Source organism: Maniola jurtina, chromosome 6 (genome assembly GCF_905333055.1).
Source record: "Maniola jurtina chromosome 6, ilManJurt1.1, whole genome shotgun sequence".
NCBI classification, from domain to species: Eukaryota; Metazoa; Arthropoda; class Insecta; order Lepidoptera; family Nymphalidae; genus Maniola; species Maniola jurtina.
The window spans coordinates 6,873,108-6,889,323 of NC_060034.1; the positions used below are offsets into that span (position 1 = coordinate 6,873,108).

The 16,216-nt window shown below is 35.5% G+C and overlaps 2 protein-coding genes across 2 annotated transcripts; both read left to right on the forward strand.

Moving 5' to 3' along the window:
* The first annotated feature begins 2,855 nt into the window (after positions 1–2,855).
* On the forward strand, positions 2,856–4,193 carry LOC123865867 (cAMP-dependent protein kinase catalytic subunit 1-like). Its single transcript, XM_045907063.1, has one exon. The coding sequence runs from the start codon at positions 2,976–2,978 to the stop codon at positions 4,023–4,025; it is 1,050 nt and encodes a 349-aa protein (XP_045763019.1). The 5' UTR covers positions 2,856–2,975; the 3' UTR covers positions 4,026–4,193.
* A 3,433-nt stretch (positions 4,194–7,626) lies between these two features.
* Positions 7,627–15,913, forward strand: LOC123865986 (circadian clock-controlled protein daywake-like). Its single transcript, XM_045907242.1, has 5 exons — positions 7,627–7,907; positions 11,807–12,035; positions 12,917–13,053; positions 13,981–14,133; positions 15,007–15,913. The coding sequence occupies exons 1-5, from the start codon at positions 7,835–7,837 to the stop codon at positions 15,171–15,173; spliced, it is 759 nt and encodes a 252-aa protein (XP_045763198.1). The 5' UTR covers positions 7,627–7,834; the 3' UTR covers positions 15,174–15,913.
* Positions 15,914–16,216: the final 303 nt, after the last annotated feature.

A 16,216-nucleotide genomic window follows, 5' to 3' on the forward strand; every position in this document is an offset into this window, starting at 1 on the left:
GCGCTGCCGCATCCCATCCTTTGATTAGATAAATCAATGATCGCATCCAGATCGCATCGCTTAAAATGTCTTTGCTAAATAATCATATCAACTAGTCATGTACCTACTAATATCATAGAGATAAGGGGGCACGGCAGTGCCCCCGCCAAGACGAGCCAAACGGCGGCCGGGGCGCTACGTACCTTTTTCTCGAAGTGTTTCGCCGTATTTTCGACCCGTCATAACTTCGGTCTGGATGACGCTAGAAAGCTGAAATTTTCAGTATAAGGTGTCCTCAGCAAATTTACCAAATATACTAAGTATCAAATATCTAGCTTTTATGGTTACAGATTTATTGATACCTAAAATACGCCGTTTTCGTCCCTCACTGATGATCATCACTATTCATAGTCTGTAATTCTAGGGTACTTCCCGAAGTCCTAGAAAGCTGAAATTTGGTATGTAGACTAGAAATTGCATACAAACTACAGGAAAATTGAGAAATTGGAATTTCCCCCCCTCTACGCCTCTTATGAGAAAAGCAAATCTGTAAATTCTGTCGCTAGAATGCTGATATTTTCAGGATAAGATGTCCTTGGCAGATTGATTAAACGCATTGAGTATCAATTGTCTAGCTTTTATAGTTTCAGATTTATTGACAGTCAAAATTCTAGTCTGTAATTCTAGGGTACTTCCTGAAGTCCTAGAAGGCTGAAATTTAGTATGTAGACTAGAAATTGCATACAAACTACAGGAAAATTGAGAAATTGGAATTTCCCCCCCTCTACGCCTCTTATGAGAAAAGCAAATCTGTAAATTCTGTCGCTAGAATGCTGATATTTTCAGGATAAGATGTCCTTGGCAGATTGATTAAACGCATTGAATATCAATTGTCTAGCTTTTATAGTTTCAGATTTATTGACAGTCAAAACTTCTAGTCTGTAATTCTAGGGTACTTCCCGAAGTCCTAGAAGGCTGAAATTTGGTATGTAGACTAGAAATTGCATACAAACTACAAAAAAATTGAGAAATTGGAATTTCCCCCCCTCTACGCCTCTTATGAGAAAAGCAAATCTGTAAATTCTGTCGCTAGAATGCTGATATTTTCAGGATAAGATGTCCTTGGCAGATTGATTAAACGCATTGAGTATCAATTGTCTAGCTTTTATAGTTTCAGATTTATTGACAGTCAAAATTCTAGTCTGTAATTCTAGGGTACTTCCCGAAGTCCTAGAAGGCTGAAATTTGGTATGTAGACTAGAAATTGCATACAAACTACAGGAAAATTAAGAAATTGGAAATTTCCCCTCTCTACGACTCTTATCGAAAAAGCAAATCTGTAAATTCTGTTGCTAGAATGCTGATATTTTCAAGATAAGATGTCCTTGGCAGATTTATTAAATGCACTGAGTATCAATTGTCTAGCTTATATAGTTTCAGATTTATTGGCAGTCAAAACTTCTAGTCTGTAATTCTAGGTTACTTCCCGAAGTCCTAGAAGACTGAAATTTGGTATGTAGACTAGGAATTGCATACAAACTACAAAAAAATTAAGAAATTGGAAATTTCACCCCTCTACGCTTCTATATGGGGGAAGCAAATCTTTAAATTCTACCGCTAGAATGCTGATATTTCCAGGATAAGATGTCCTTGGCAGATTCATTAAACGTACTGAGTATCAATTGTCTAGCTTTTATAGTTTCAGATTTATCGACATTCAAAACCTGTAGTCACAAATTCTAGGGTACTTTCTGAAGTCCTAGAAGACTGAAATTTGGCATTAAGTAGGAATTTCAAGAATTATGAACAACAGATAAATTAAGAAATCGGGTCCCCCTTCATCCCCTCGTATATGAGATGCATATCTGTAAAATCTGTTGCTCGAATACTAAAGTTTACAGGATAAGATGTCCGTGGCAGATTTATCAAACGTACCAAGTATCTGTGTTTCCTGAAGTCCTAAAAGACTGAAATTTGGTATATCTGCTTCAAAATTGAGTTGCAAGATTCCACCCGAACAAACATACTTACATACGAGTACATTGCAAGTTGAATAAAAGCTTTAAAAAAAAGAGGTAACGATAGAGAAGTGGGCCATGAAAATGATGTACCTACAAGAAATAGATCCAAAAAAAATTTAGGGCACCTGCCAAAAAGAAATGAAATCCCACCAAAAACATTTCATGTAAAAAGTTAGCCAAGACTCACAAGTTCATAATGTTTTCACTGTTAAAAAGTTATGAGATCTCTAGTAGAGCCAAGCCCCTAGCTGAGCTTAGATTTGTGCTGGCCATGGGACCTATCCCAAGTCCAAAGTAATATAGCTCTTAAATGTTCTTGACTATATCACATTTATAACAATAAATAACAAATCACTCTACTTACAAGCTCTGATTCTACAAACCCTATATCTTGGTAAAAAAAGTACGGCTTGGCCGTTTAATGTTCGTAAAACTATTACATGACATAACATATTATACGTTAAAAGTTATTAAACGGCCAAGCCGTCATTTTTTTACCAAGATGTAGGGTTTGTAGAATCAGAGCTTGTAAGTAGAGTGATTTGTTATTTATTGTTATAAATGTGATATAGTCAAGAACATATAAGAGCTATATTACTTTGGACTTGGGATAGGTCCCATGGCCAGCACAAATCTAAGCTCAGCTAGGGGCTTGGCTCTACTAGAGATCTCATAACTTTTTAACAGTGAAAACATTATGAACTTGTGAGTCTTGGCTAACTTTTTACATAAAATGTTTTTGGTGGTAATACTAGTACTCCATAATATTCCTATGACTTTGTTTTTTACTAGTTTGCTCGGAGCTAGTTTGTTGCCAAACAATGTCATTAAATTAAATTGACATTGATTGGCATATTATGTAGTACCGACCGAAACTCGATACTACTATGTCTTTTTTAACTTTATTTCTTTTTATAAGGTGATTTACGTAACATTTAATGGGATACTTAATATCAAAAGTATCGTCAAACATAGATGGCTAAATCATCATATACGAAACAAGCACATCAAGACCACCAGAGACATTTAGATATGTTAAAATCTGAATTTCAAAAAAGGTACGCAGATCCTCCAGTTTCTGATAAGAGTACAGATAACTATGATAGCATAAAAGGAATAGGAAATGGTGCTTATGGAGAAGTATTTTTAGTAAGAGATAAAAGCAAGTTAACCTATCATGCTATGAAAGTGGTAGATAAAAAAGTCGTCGTGGAAAAAAAACATGTTAAAAATGTAATATTAGAAAAGAGAATACTTCAGGGTGTCCGGTATCCTTTTCTTGTGTCTTTAGATGATGCTTTTAAGGATAATGTTTATCTTTACTTCATATTACCATATGTGGCCGGTGGAGAATTATTTACTTACATACAAAAGTACGGCAGTTTAGCAGACCATGTTTCAAAATTTTACGTCAGTCAAGTTATTTTAGCCATAGAGTATTTACATTATTGTGAGATCGTACACAGAGATATAAAGCCTGAAAATATTTTGATCGATACTAACGGATATTTGAAATTATGTGATTTTGGATTTTGTAAAGTACTTTCGAAAAAAACGTGGACCTTATGTGGCACACCTGAATATTTAGCCCCGGAAGTTATTATGTCGAAAGGTTACTCGTTTTCCGTTGATTGGTGGGCGATTGGTGTTTTAATTTTTGAGATGGGGTCAGGTTTTCCACCCTTCTTTGCGTCAGACCCCACGAAACTCTATGAAAAAATATTGCATGGTTATTATAAATGCCCAGATAGTTTATTTCCCGACTGCAAGAATATAATTAGAGGCTTATTGCAAGTGGATCCAACAAAACGGTTAGGATGTCTCCAGGGTGGAGTATTTGAGATCAAGAGCCATCCGTGGTTTAATGATATACATTGGCAGATGATCATGCAACAAAGAATTCCACCTCCATTTGTTCCTATATGCCCATCGCCTGGTGACACGAGTAACTTTCCAGATATAGAACAGATAAAATTAAAAAAGAGTTCGAAGTGTTATTACGAAAAAGAATTCGAAGATTTTTGAATACCTGCGAGATCCCCAGGGATAAGCATCGATCGATAACTGTTAATCAGAAAGAAAATAAGTCTTCAAAATAATGTGACTTTCTGACCAGTTTATTAGAATAATGTAAACCTAAGAACAAGAAAAGTGTACTGCTTTTTTCAAGAAGCCAATAAAGCTTTAACTCTACCGGGTCTTCTTTATCAGCCTATACAGCTACTTACCATTAAAACATCACTAAAAAAAGCTGTTTATCTTCACTCCATAAACGGGAAGTCTGTTGCAGCGCTATCATCAAAGTGTTACAGCCCTGGGTGGACCGTGGGTTAGTCAAGCAAACTTTTTCATCGGAGGCGGCCAGAAGCAACTTCCTTCAAGATCCAAACTTCCAAAACCCCCATAACCTTCTTCCGACCTCGTCAGTCTATCGGTCTCTAGGTCTTACTCGCTATCTACAATCTACATCCCTCCAATTTGATGTATAGCAAATTTTTGTGATTCCTTCCGGATAGAAGATGAAAATTTTGTCAATGTTACCTACTCTATAACTCCGTCATATTAAACCGATTTGTATAATTATTTTTTCATGGAAATGGTTGTATCTATTATCAGATTAGTTTTATTCATTGGTAAAGATAATATGATGAATATTGAATATTTACCTATTAGAAATAGAGGATGTCACATACAACGCGCCCATCAGGTTTAAATAGGTATATAATGGTAGGAATGTTCTCGGAACAATCATTCGGTTGGCTTATTTCGACTCGTCCATTTAACGATTTAGGTAATAATTAATGTTAGTGATAGTAGCCGGGACCAACGGACACTAAATTCTCCTCCAAACCTCCAATGTAACCCATCCATTTACCGACTTGGTTCAATGTTGCTATGACAATCCCAACTAAGAAAACATTTTTCAGAGATTACCTACACTCGAGCGAGTGAAACCGGTGGATCATCTGTTCAAATAATAAATGGCACCCATAAAAAGCTACTATTGTCAAATTGAACATCCATTATGGAAAGGCCCTGGTTTTATATCTCAGTACTTTACACGGCGCGCAATGCCGCCGTTTCGTTGTGGCTAAATCATTTTGTTCACGCGATCGCCTGATCCTTAGCTTTGATAAGAACATAGCCGATTAAGTTTGCTAGTGGTTTGATCAGGCGTTTTAACTTTTAGTCGTAAATTAAAATACTGCAGTGGAGTCGACGCTATTAAAAACATGTAAATAATTTCCTGCCTGCGAAAGCCATCGGTCGTAAATTTTTTGATGGTACGATAGGTATAAAGAGGAGTTTGTTCCAAACAGACGTAATTTGGTTCTCATTTGTATATTATACTTCCCAATCAAACTCAATGAAATTTTGAAGGTGCATTACCTACGTTCTAGGAATTAAATCTGTCATTGGTTTGCTCGATTTACACGCGCTCAAGGATTTAATTACATACAAAATACAAATCTTTTATCGTAAATCTGCGTAAATAATGTACCTACCTAAAGTGGCTTGTAGAATCCAATAAGAACCATTCCATCCCGGAACTACATAATGCTAGTTTATAATTTACGAAATCTTCTATTAATTAACATATATGAAATAACGAGTAAGTACCACAATATTATATGTATCAGTTTTATCCTGTAAAAAGGTTTTTTAGGGTTCAGTCTATCTTACTTTAGTATCTAATAATGTAAAGAAGCGCAACTCAGGCTGAGATCTTTAGAGCGTACTTTGACTTTGTTCAGACTTAAGACACTGTTAAAACGAGACAGCGTTATACCGCTGCCATAAGTCTGTCTCGTTTTAACTGGAACTTAAGTCTAAGCAAAGTCAAAATGCGATTTCAACCTTAGAACCCACACGGACGGACGGACAGCAAAGTTGAGCCATCGATGTAAGTTGAGCTATAAACCTGAAACTGAATGCTAAGTTTATGGGCCTCTAATTGCTATACCAAGCTTTTAAAGTTACAGCTTTTCATACAAAATGACACGTCATCAAAACTTTAACATTATTTCCCAATCCCATGGAACTACAATCTTGAAAGATACGAAGGGGGATTTGGTGGGACAAGTAAGTAACGAGAAAATTTCAAATTCTATGGGTTTATCACGCGACAAACTGAGGTATAAGATTTTAAGACCCCTTAATTTTTTAAATCATTTATCCCAGCAATTTGTAGGAGGATTGTATTTTTTTTAAGAATATTAAGCGTAAATCTTGTGCTAGGAGAAATTAGGTACGGCAATCTAGTGCAATGAGTCCGGTTTGAACATGTGACCTTTCGGATTTAATCCGCTCCTTTAACCGTTGAGGCTCCGATTGTCCAAGTAGCAGGTTCATGTCCCACTCATGAAATCGTAATATTGTTTTTTAAAAAGGTATTTTTTTTCAATTTGGTACCTAAATTTGCTCAGCGTATGATGTTGACTTTTTTACAACTGTCAATTTATAGCACCAAAAAGGCACTAACTAGTCTATTTTATTTTTAAGCAGTCGAATTATTTAAACAAATAAATAATTGTGATCAAAATAAATTTCAAGTACTTCCAAGACCGGAACCCTCGTTGCGCGAGTCTGATTCGCATGTGGTCGATTTTTTTCACTTGGTATAAAATACACAAATTCAGAATTTGTATTTTTTAATTTTCTCGTGTTCTGTTTTTGCTGGTTTTGCATATCTAATGTACTACGTACCTACCTATCGTACTTAGTACAATAATGAAATTACTTTATCTTTGTGGTTATATACCTTGTTGTATAATTATATGGACATTTTGGTAATTGTGGTAAAGGCATCGATGGTTCATTTTATGCATTAAATTAGATGACAGACCATTGACAGAGAGACCGACAGAAAGACGCTTTCGCAATTATCAATTGAATACCTACTCGAAGACGCTTTTCATCCTGAATTTAACTTTCAGATTGCTGTTTAGAAAATGTAGGTACTTACAGAACTCTTGGGAAATGTGTATAGTAAAATTTATTGAAAAATAACAATTTTCCTAGGAACTTCATCGACGCATTAATGTGTTTAAGCAGAGTAACAATGAACAATTACAATTTGTGGAAAATGTCAGTAATAATTTAAGAATTTAAGTAGAAAAGAGTTATTATTTGAATGATTTGACTCTAAAGCAGTAGGTACCTATCGGCAGTGAATACATTGTTTACTAGCCGATGCCCGCGACTTCGCCCGCGTGGATTTAGGATTTTCGAAATCCCGTGGGAATTCTTTGATTTTCCAGGATAAAAAGCAGCCTATGTGCTAATCCAGGATATTATCAATCTCAATTCCAAATTTCAGCCAAATCCGTCTAGTGGTTTTTGCGTGAAGGAGTAACAAACATATATATACACACACACACACACACACACACAAACTTTCGCCTTTATAATATTAGTGTGATAGTGTGATTAGCCGGCCCGCCCCGCCTTCCCATCTCGGTGATCCGTCCTAAACCGGACGGATCAGCTATACCTAGGTACCAACCTAATGAATTAATTGATTGTTAAAAAGTTTTATCATTTTTATACTAGGCATTTCTAGCTACCTTGTGTAAAAACCGAATTACTAGTCAATAGGTAGATTACACTCAGCCAGGTGGTAATGACTGACCTGACCTTTATGCTCAATATTTTTGAATCAGACAATTTTAATACTCGTAACTATGAAGACGTCGTGTTCCTTCCTGGGTACATGGCATTGACCGTCAGAACCATAAATATGGAGTACAATGATCGGACAGCACAGTAGAGACTGAGCTCTTAACAATAGCTGGTCAATTCTGCCACTAGCATCATTTTCTCGCACCGTAACAATGAAATATTTATCGACACTTGTGCTACTAGTTACTTTGTGCTACGCTAAAGATGAAGATGAGAGCTTTTTACGTAAGTATAGTTCTATTTTTTATAATATCAGTGTTCAAATTTCTTAATTTTGTGGCACTGTGCGCTCTCGCTGCTCTGGCAGAAAAACGATGATTTTGATTTAATGATTGGGATCCAAAAAAGTTAAAATTAAATGTAAAATTGTAAAATTAATAACATCGAAATAAAAAAATAACTGTATAACGTCGAATCGTTCTCTTAGTAGAATTTATTGTATGCGGAAGGATCTACGAATCTACCGCATTATTATGTCGAAAAACTACTATTTTGTATTTAATAGAAAGGGAACACGATCCTTAGTAATGAGAAATATGACGCACAGAGAGAAAGATATGAAATTAATAAAAGGCTAAAAAGAGCGGAGCCGAGTTTTAATAGAAAAAGCTGAGTTAACGATTTTAAAGAATAAGTCAGATATGGCTTTACTTATTTCTAATTATTCTTGCAATTTTTCATCACAAAATTGTGATAATACAATATCACTGATTGTATAAATTAAGACCATAACAATCAGTCAAATACATCCACGAGGTAAACTATATTTCGTTGAATATTCATAAAACCCACTTTTCTTCCGAGGAAACTCGAATCTATTACAAAATAATATTTCATACTTATAATTTTCTTTTCATTTCCTTCTTTTAACCTTTAATGAAATAAGGCGACCTAATTACAAGATAAAGTTGAATCCTAAACCGGACTAGGTAAAATTATTTTTCTGTGGCTTGGTAAGTATTTATTGTTGTAGTATATTTATATTCAGGAACTCAGAATTTTCTCCTCTTCCATTTAACATCCCACTCGATACAATAGCAAAAAAAATTTTGAAACCCCACATTTTTTTATGTAAGATCCGTCAGATCAATTTTTCGTATAAAATGTAGCGTATGTCACCCGGACCATAACCACGAATCATCAAAATCGGTCCAATACTTTAGGCGCTACGGTGGAACACACAGAATCTGATACAAAATGTGGATACACAAACATCGACTGCTAAAATCATAACCCTTCCTTTTGGCTTTGCCGTAGTCGGTTAAAAATGGGACATGAAGCGATTGGCGGGTCTGTCCGCGTGTCACGACTCACGAGTCTGTAGCTTGTAGACGAAATTAATTAATTTTGTCTACAAGCTTTCAGGTTTGTATTGCAAACCAGAAATTTTGGTAGGTATTCATCCCTTGCGAGCTTCTTCGCGCTTTCTAAAAAGACTCTAGAGGTAGAGTAGCAAGTCTGCGTGGGGTCGGACAAAGTGACGGATGTCAGCTAATAATAATAATTAACAATTAACTACCTACCAGTAATTAATTTAATCAATTGTTTCAAAGTAAATAAACGTATTGAAATTATACATAATTAATTGCATCGGCAAAAAGCAGCTACCTACCTGGTTAAATAGGTAGGTATACAGACCTACCTATAGGTATATGCAATTAGGTTATTAAAAGCGTTTTATTATTCCCATCGAAGAAGATCAAAGGCAACAATTGTGTAACTGCAATATGTTATTATGGAACAAATAAAAATTCTCAAAGCAGCTAAATAAGTCAACGTTACTTTGTTATTAATGAGAGCCTTTGATACTTGGAGCTTGTAATAAAAAGTGTTTTTAATAACTTCCTACCTAATTGCGTATTAATCACTAATAATAATAGGTACTCAATTGCCGATGATTTTTTACTGAAGTTAAACACTTTGTTTGTTTTTACATCTTGTTTTTCAAGTTTCAGTTTACAGGGTTTAATTGGAATTTATTACTTACCTACTGTTCTAACAATAATTACCTATTACTTACTTAATTAAAATAAATTGATTGTTTTCTACATTTGTCAACGAATAAGGTAGGTACTACCAACTTAATATTGCTAGAGGATATCATCAAATTAATTAGAATAGATTACAATCGATTGGTACCTGAGTACCTATACCTACTGCAGGGTACCGAGTAGTCAATAGGAAAATATCAGTCTTTGGTATCACGTATTCTTCTCGGAATTTTATAGCTAGCTATCACATGCGAATGTCGTATACACGGCATAGGAAAACCGTTTTAGCACGATTATCTTATCTTCGGAAAGAGCAACCGCCGAGTTTCTTGCTGGTTCTTCTCGGTAGGAAAGGCATTCCGAACCAGTGGCAGATGCATTTGACTATTCAAAAGTATTTGTAAATGTTTATTTAAATAGAAAATCTTACTAGGTATTTCTATTTCTACAATTAATTGCAGGAATACAAACAATTTAGTTTAGTTAGGAATTCAAAGATTTTATAAGAGATGGCAGAAGTGCAAAGTAGACTGCCTAGGTTATTTCACCTGCCTTTTTTGATCTACCTACTGCCATCCCGATTGCTACTATTTTTATTAGGGCGTCATAAATATCACTCCCTTCGTTAAGCTTATACGCTGGGACGCCAAATGCGCCTATATTCAAACCCTTTTGACCTTAATAAAATAAACAAGATCAGACAGAATCTTCCACTAGAAACAGTCTTCCACTTAATCAACTTTTTCACGTCCTCAGTCAGGACTAATGGGAACTCACCCTTTCTCATGATAATAGGTACCTAATATAAAGATGAGCCTGGGATGCTTTTCAGAGGTAGGTTACCTACCGACTACAATAATTTGTTTCAATCTAGAACGGATGGTTTTAGACTGGTGGATTTTAGGTTTCGGTTATTTAGCTATAGATAGGTAGGTACTTATCTACATAATATAATATATCTGGCTTTTTTGCATTGTACGTAGTCTTGAGTAAAGGCCTTGTCCAAAATGCTTCAATTAACTTCTTAAAACCCGTTTTTGATAATTTTAATATCATTTTGCAGACTTTTATAAAAATTAATTGAATAAAAGCGAGATTTTAATCACGAAGTCTATTTTTGCATTGTAGGTACCTAATTTTTGGTAAAGACCTGATTTAAAGGTTAGCTTCTTACTCGTTTTCATTAGGGTTCCCTAGTAAAACTAGGAGGAAACCTTAATATAGTTAACTTCAGTCCATCTGTCTGTGTATCACAGGCATTTTAAAAATAAGCTTTAAGGGCTATAAGGTTGAAACGTATCTCCAGAGGGATATTCAATTTTTTTTAACTAGGTGGGTATCTCTAGTTTTGGTGTACCTACCCATTGTTAAATAGGTTTTTTAAAATCATTAAGTTAGACGACTTCCCGACATTTATTGTGAAAAATCTACCGTTTAATAAATAATCACCACTAAGGTTCCTAGCAGCTTTTTGGAGCCCTATTTTAGGTAGTTATGCCTACGTTTTCTGACACGCGCTTGACAAGTTTTATCACAAGATAAAGTTGAAAACTAAAACCGACTACAATCGTCTTAACAAACGCTGAAATATTATAGTAAAAGTGTTTCTCTGTTGCTTGGTTTATTTTAATATTGTTACTGATACATACTCTTGAACTCAGAATTTTCTCCTCTTTCATTTGACATCCCGCTCAATACAACAGCAAAAAAAAAATTTGTACCTACCCCCAATTTTTTGATATGTAACATCCACTAGGTCATTTTTTTCGTGTAAAATATAGGATATGTCACCCGGATCTTTACAACTAATTTATTGACACCAGCTCATCGATCAAAATCGGCTCAGTAGTTCAAGCGCTACGGTGGAACACACATAATCTGGATACAAACATACATACATACATACTTACATAGACTGCTAAAATCTTAATCCTTCTTTTTGGCTTTGCCGTAGTAGTCGGGTAAAAATTATGATTTCGTTCGTCGACAGTAATGAAAATATATTTAATATAAGCGAGATTACCATGTCGTCCGCATTGTACAATTAAATTAATTTTTTCAGGACATGGGCATAACACAAATTTGTGTGAAAAAGGCTCGAAAAAGAAAATAACTCTTTTTGTTTTGTTTTAGCCGAATATATCCATCCCTGCACCCTTGCTGATGAAGAATTTGAAAAATGTGTTAGAAAACAAATAGTGGAAAGCCTGCCACATTTCGCCAATGGTATCCCTGAGATGTCGGTGCCATCTATAGACCCTGTTGATTTGAACGACATTATTATAGATGGAAGTGGGCTTAAACTAAAATTCAGCGATGCCAAAATGCATGGTCTCTCCAAACTAAAACTGGCAGATTTTAAGTAAGACATATCACATAAACTTACATACAAAACTATGTCCTTAGTTTCAAAAAGTTTTCAAAGAACATTAATAAGCTCATCCTGGTTCAACACTAGATAATAATAATTTAATTGAACTTAGGAGTAATAGGTATTATAGGTATCTACCTAAGTAGCTAATATCTATGGACGATACTTAGGTACTTTTTCGACTTTACTACTGTAGATCCTTTGAAAAAATTTAAAAAAAGCTTTTGAACTATAGACATATTTACTTATAGGTACTCGTACAAACAGCGATCAAAGTTTCTTCTCTAAGTTAATAAGTAACCATCATCTACAGTACCTAAAGCAGTTCTACCAGTTGAATTTACTATTTTGCGCTTCAATTGGTATTAGAAATATGCAATAAATATTAATTAACTGAGCCAGACATTAACAATACACTATCTGTTTGTGCACAGCGAAAAACTGCACATTGTATGCAAATGATGTATTAATCAGAACTCGATAAACAGTTGACTAATATTATTTTAATTGCAAGAAACGACTGCAATTCATAGACAAAGATATAGAGAAATAAAGATATAGATGATGCCAGCAACTTCATCTAGGTATTTGATTTTCCGGGACAAAAGTAGCTCATGTCCTTCCCCGCGTGCAATCTATCTCTTTACCTTTCGTCGGCAAAATCGGTTAAACAGCACGATCCGTCCAGTATTTTGAGCGGTGCGTTGATAGATCAGTTAGGTAGTCACCCAAACTCAAACTCATAATTGTTCAAAGTAGCCTACTATATTGTACACCTTTTGATGGTCAGAATTGTTAGATTTGAACGTTTTCCTTAATGTAAATTTAGATTAGTAGCTATATCGATTTTAATGTTTATTTTATTGTTTCAGAATTCAATTGGGTGTTGACAACGAATCGTTCATTCTAGCAGTAAAGGGAAATTTAAGTCTAACTGCCCAGTATAATGCAGATGGAAGAATTTTGATTCTCCCACTCAAAGGGGAAGGGGATGCTCTTATCGATTGTCGTAAGTTTATATAGTTCTAACGTTCCTAATCTTGGTCACATAAATTATTGTAGTTGCATTCCAAACCTAATAGATATATGACCGTAATACGTAGATAGGTAGACTCCTACTTAATTGAATTTGGTGGCTACGCGCCAGACAGCACGTAAGTTAGATTTATCAACGCTGTATAATTATTGTAGATAGGTAGGTACCTGGTACTATAATGGGTAACTAACTACGATTATCCTCGTTTAATTACTATGCGAGTAATGTGCAGTGACCAAATTGTTCCGGTATTCTAGATGACAAAAGGTTACAAATCAAGGAAATCTTATCTCACGATGAGTCCGAATACCTAACAAGTGAAGTGGTGATAGCTTAGGTAGATAGTTAAGATTCGAGGGATCCGGGCTTCGATGCCGGTCACGCATCTCTTAACTTTTTGGAGTTATGTACATGTTGTGCCGACTCCATTAGCATAGCGAGATAAGTTCAGGAAGAAGATATGCTTTAATGGTGCAGGAAATAGTCGTAAGAAAACCTGTATGCCTGGGTTTTCCATTATGTTCTTAATGGTGAAGATCATCGTGAGGAACCTGTATGCCTGAATTTCCAGTATGTACAAGTTAGCTCTTGACTGCTTGACTGAATCTCACCTGATGGTAAGTGATGATGTAGTGTCTAAGATGGAAGCGGACTAACCTGGAAGGTGTAAAGCAGTTTTTATTAAGCCCGGTACATTATGGGTTCAATAATAATAACCTTTGGTGATTACATGTCATCGTACCGGAACGCTAAATTGCTTGGCGGCACGGCTTTGCCGGTAGGATGGTAACTAGCCACGGCGAAGCCTCCCATCAGACCCACTAATAAGACCACAGTGCTTACCACTGCGCCAGGGAAGTCGTCAAAATCAATTAAGTAATTAATTTACTTTGACCGTAGGAAACATCGAAGTCAACATCAGTAGCTTGCTGGAACACGTGAAGGGCAAGGATGGCAAGGAGCATTTGAAGCTGTTAACTCCGAATTACGAATATGAAATTGAGTCCACCACTTTCGACTTGAAGAATTTATTTAATGGCAACAAACAATTAGGTAACAATTGAATTTTTGTAGGACTCAAGTAGATTTATTTCGTCTTTGATTACTAATTTATTTAATTAAGTATCCACTACTTATAGGTATTTAAAAATCTCGTGGGAATTCTCTCATTTTATGGGATAAAAAATCTATGTCACTCTCCAGGTCTTTAACTATACCCATGCAAAACAAAATACGCCTATTCATTGCTGCGATGCGACGTAATTAAAGGATAAACCAACAAACAAACACACTTTTGCAATTATAACATGTGTATTGTGTTATAACAAGTGACCCAGTGTCTGGCAAACACGTGGTTTAGCCGTCGTATATTTATATTAATATATAATCAAAATCTATACTAATAAATAAAATTGGAGTGTCTGTCTGTAATTTCGAAATAACTACCTCATATTAAGCTCATATGGTTATTTGAACGATACCAACACCGAATCACACGTTTTTAAAATTTTTGTCTGTCTGTCTGTCTGTCTGTCTGTCTGTCTGTCTGTCTGTCTGTCTGTCTGTCTGTTTGAAAAGGGTAATCTTCGGAACGGCTGAACCGATTTTTACGGGATTTTCACAGACAAGTAGAGAATTGACCAGGGAGTAACATAGGCTACTTTTTTAACCGACTTTCAAAAAGGGAGTTGTGTTTTTCTACCTATGTACATCGAAATCTCCGAGATTTGTGAACCGATTTGCGTCATTTCTTTTTTAATCGATAGAGGAACTTTGCGACATTGTTTCATAAAAAAATTTGGAGTCCAACTCCTCAATCCTGATGCTGCAGGGGATCTGACCAATCCACGCGGGCGAAGCTGCGGGCATCAGCTAGTCACTCATATTTTAAACGGTAAAATATTCAACGGTTTAATTTTATTTCAGCGGAAACCACCCTAAAGTTCGCAAACGAAAACTGGCGTCAACTTATGGACGACCTTGCCCCTCCTGCCGTGAAGCAGATTGTGAAAACCATAGTCAAAGCTATAAACAAGTTCCTCTCCAAAGTTACTATACCCCGCATCGTTATAGGCTACAAAGAGAGACTATGATAGCTTTAATTACCTACTAAGAAAATTATGTGATCTCCGTAAGAGCCCTAACATACTGGGACGCCATGGCGACGTCACCGGCTACGTATCCAAACAATTCGTATTAAAATGTATGACAGTTAACTCACTTGGCTACAGTCTGGTAACGTCGCCAATTTGGGAGAGTGGCCACAACCGACCGGTCCTTACGAGCAGACTGGTTACTCTGGCGACGTGAAGCCGAGTCTGTATTTTGTATATGTCGCAGGAAAATGGTATAAACCGGGATTTCGCCATATCCCTTAGGGATAGGGTCAAACCCCGCGAGATGTTCCAGTGCGTTAGCGCTCTAAGGAATTTAATTCGATAGAATATTAAGTAAGTATGTAGTTCCGGCCCCATTTGTTATAATAAACACATACAAATTAAAATTCAAGGTCCTAAATGTACCTAAACCAATTTTTTATATGTGTAGGTACAAAGTACATACCTACATAATATAAAAATCTTACCATACAAAGTAATATAAATTAACATTAGATAGAGATCTTAGCATTATGTAGCAAATGCGATTTGTTTATCATACGTATTTTTTTACATTTGTTTTTTATAAATGATAATTAAATTAAGCCTGACCAGAAAAATAAAGTACCTCGCCATATTGCGGAAAGCCCGTGGAACTAATTTACACAAGACCGTATTCTTAGTGACAATAGACCATATTATGCTAGTGGCGCCCCCAGAGCAAGTTTTTTATATTTCTGGTCAGGCTTTACAAGGAAATGATTAAGTATATTCAGCTCAATTAAAATACGAATTTAAGGCTAAGATCTTTATAGCGCACTTTGACTTTGCTCAAACTTAGGACTTAAGACAGCGTTATATATACCGCTGGCTAAAACCGTCTCGTTTTAACTGAAACTTGAGTCTAAACAAAGTCAATGTATGTTCTATAGATTTCAACCTAAGAATCTTTAAAATTTTACGATTTCGTTCGTTTACTTATTTATTATTATTTATTTATAAATTGTAAAGAAAAGTAAAGAAGTAAGCATTGTAAAGAA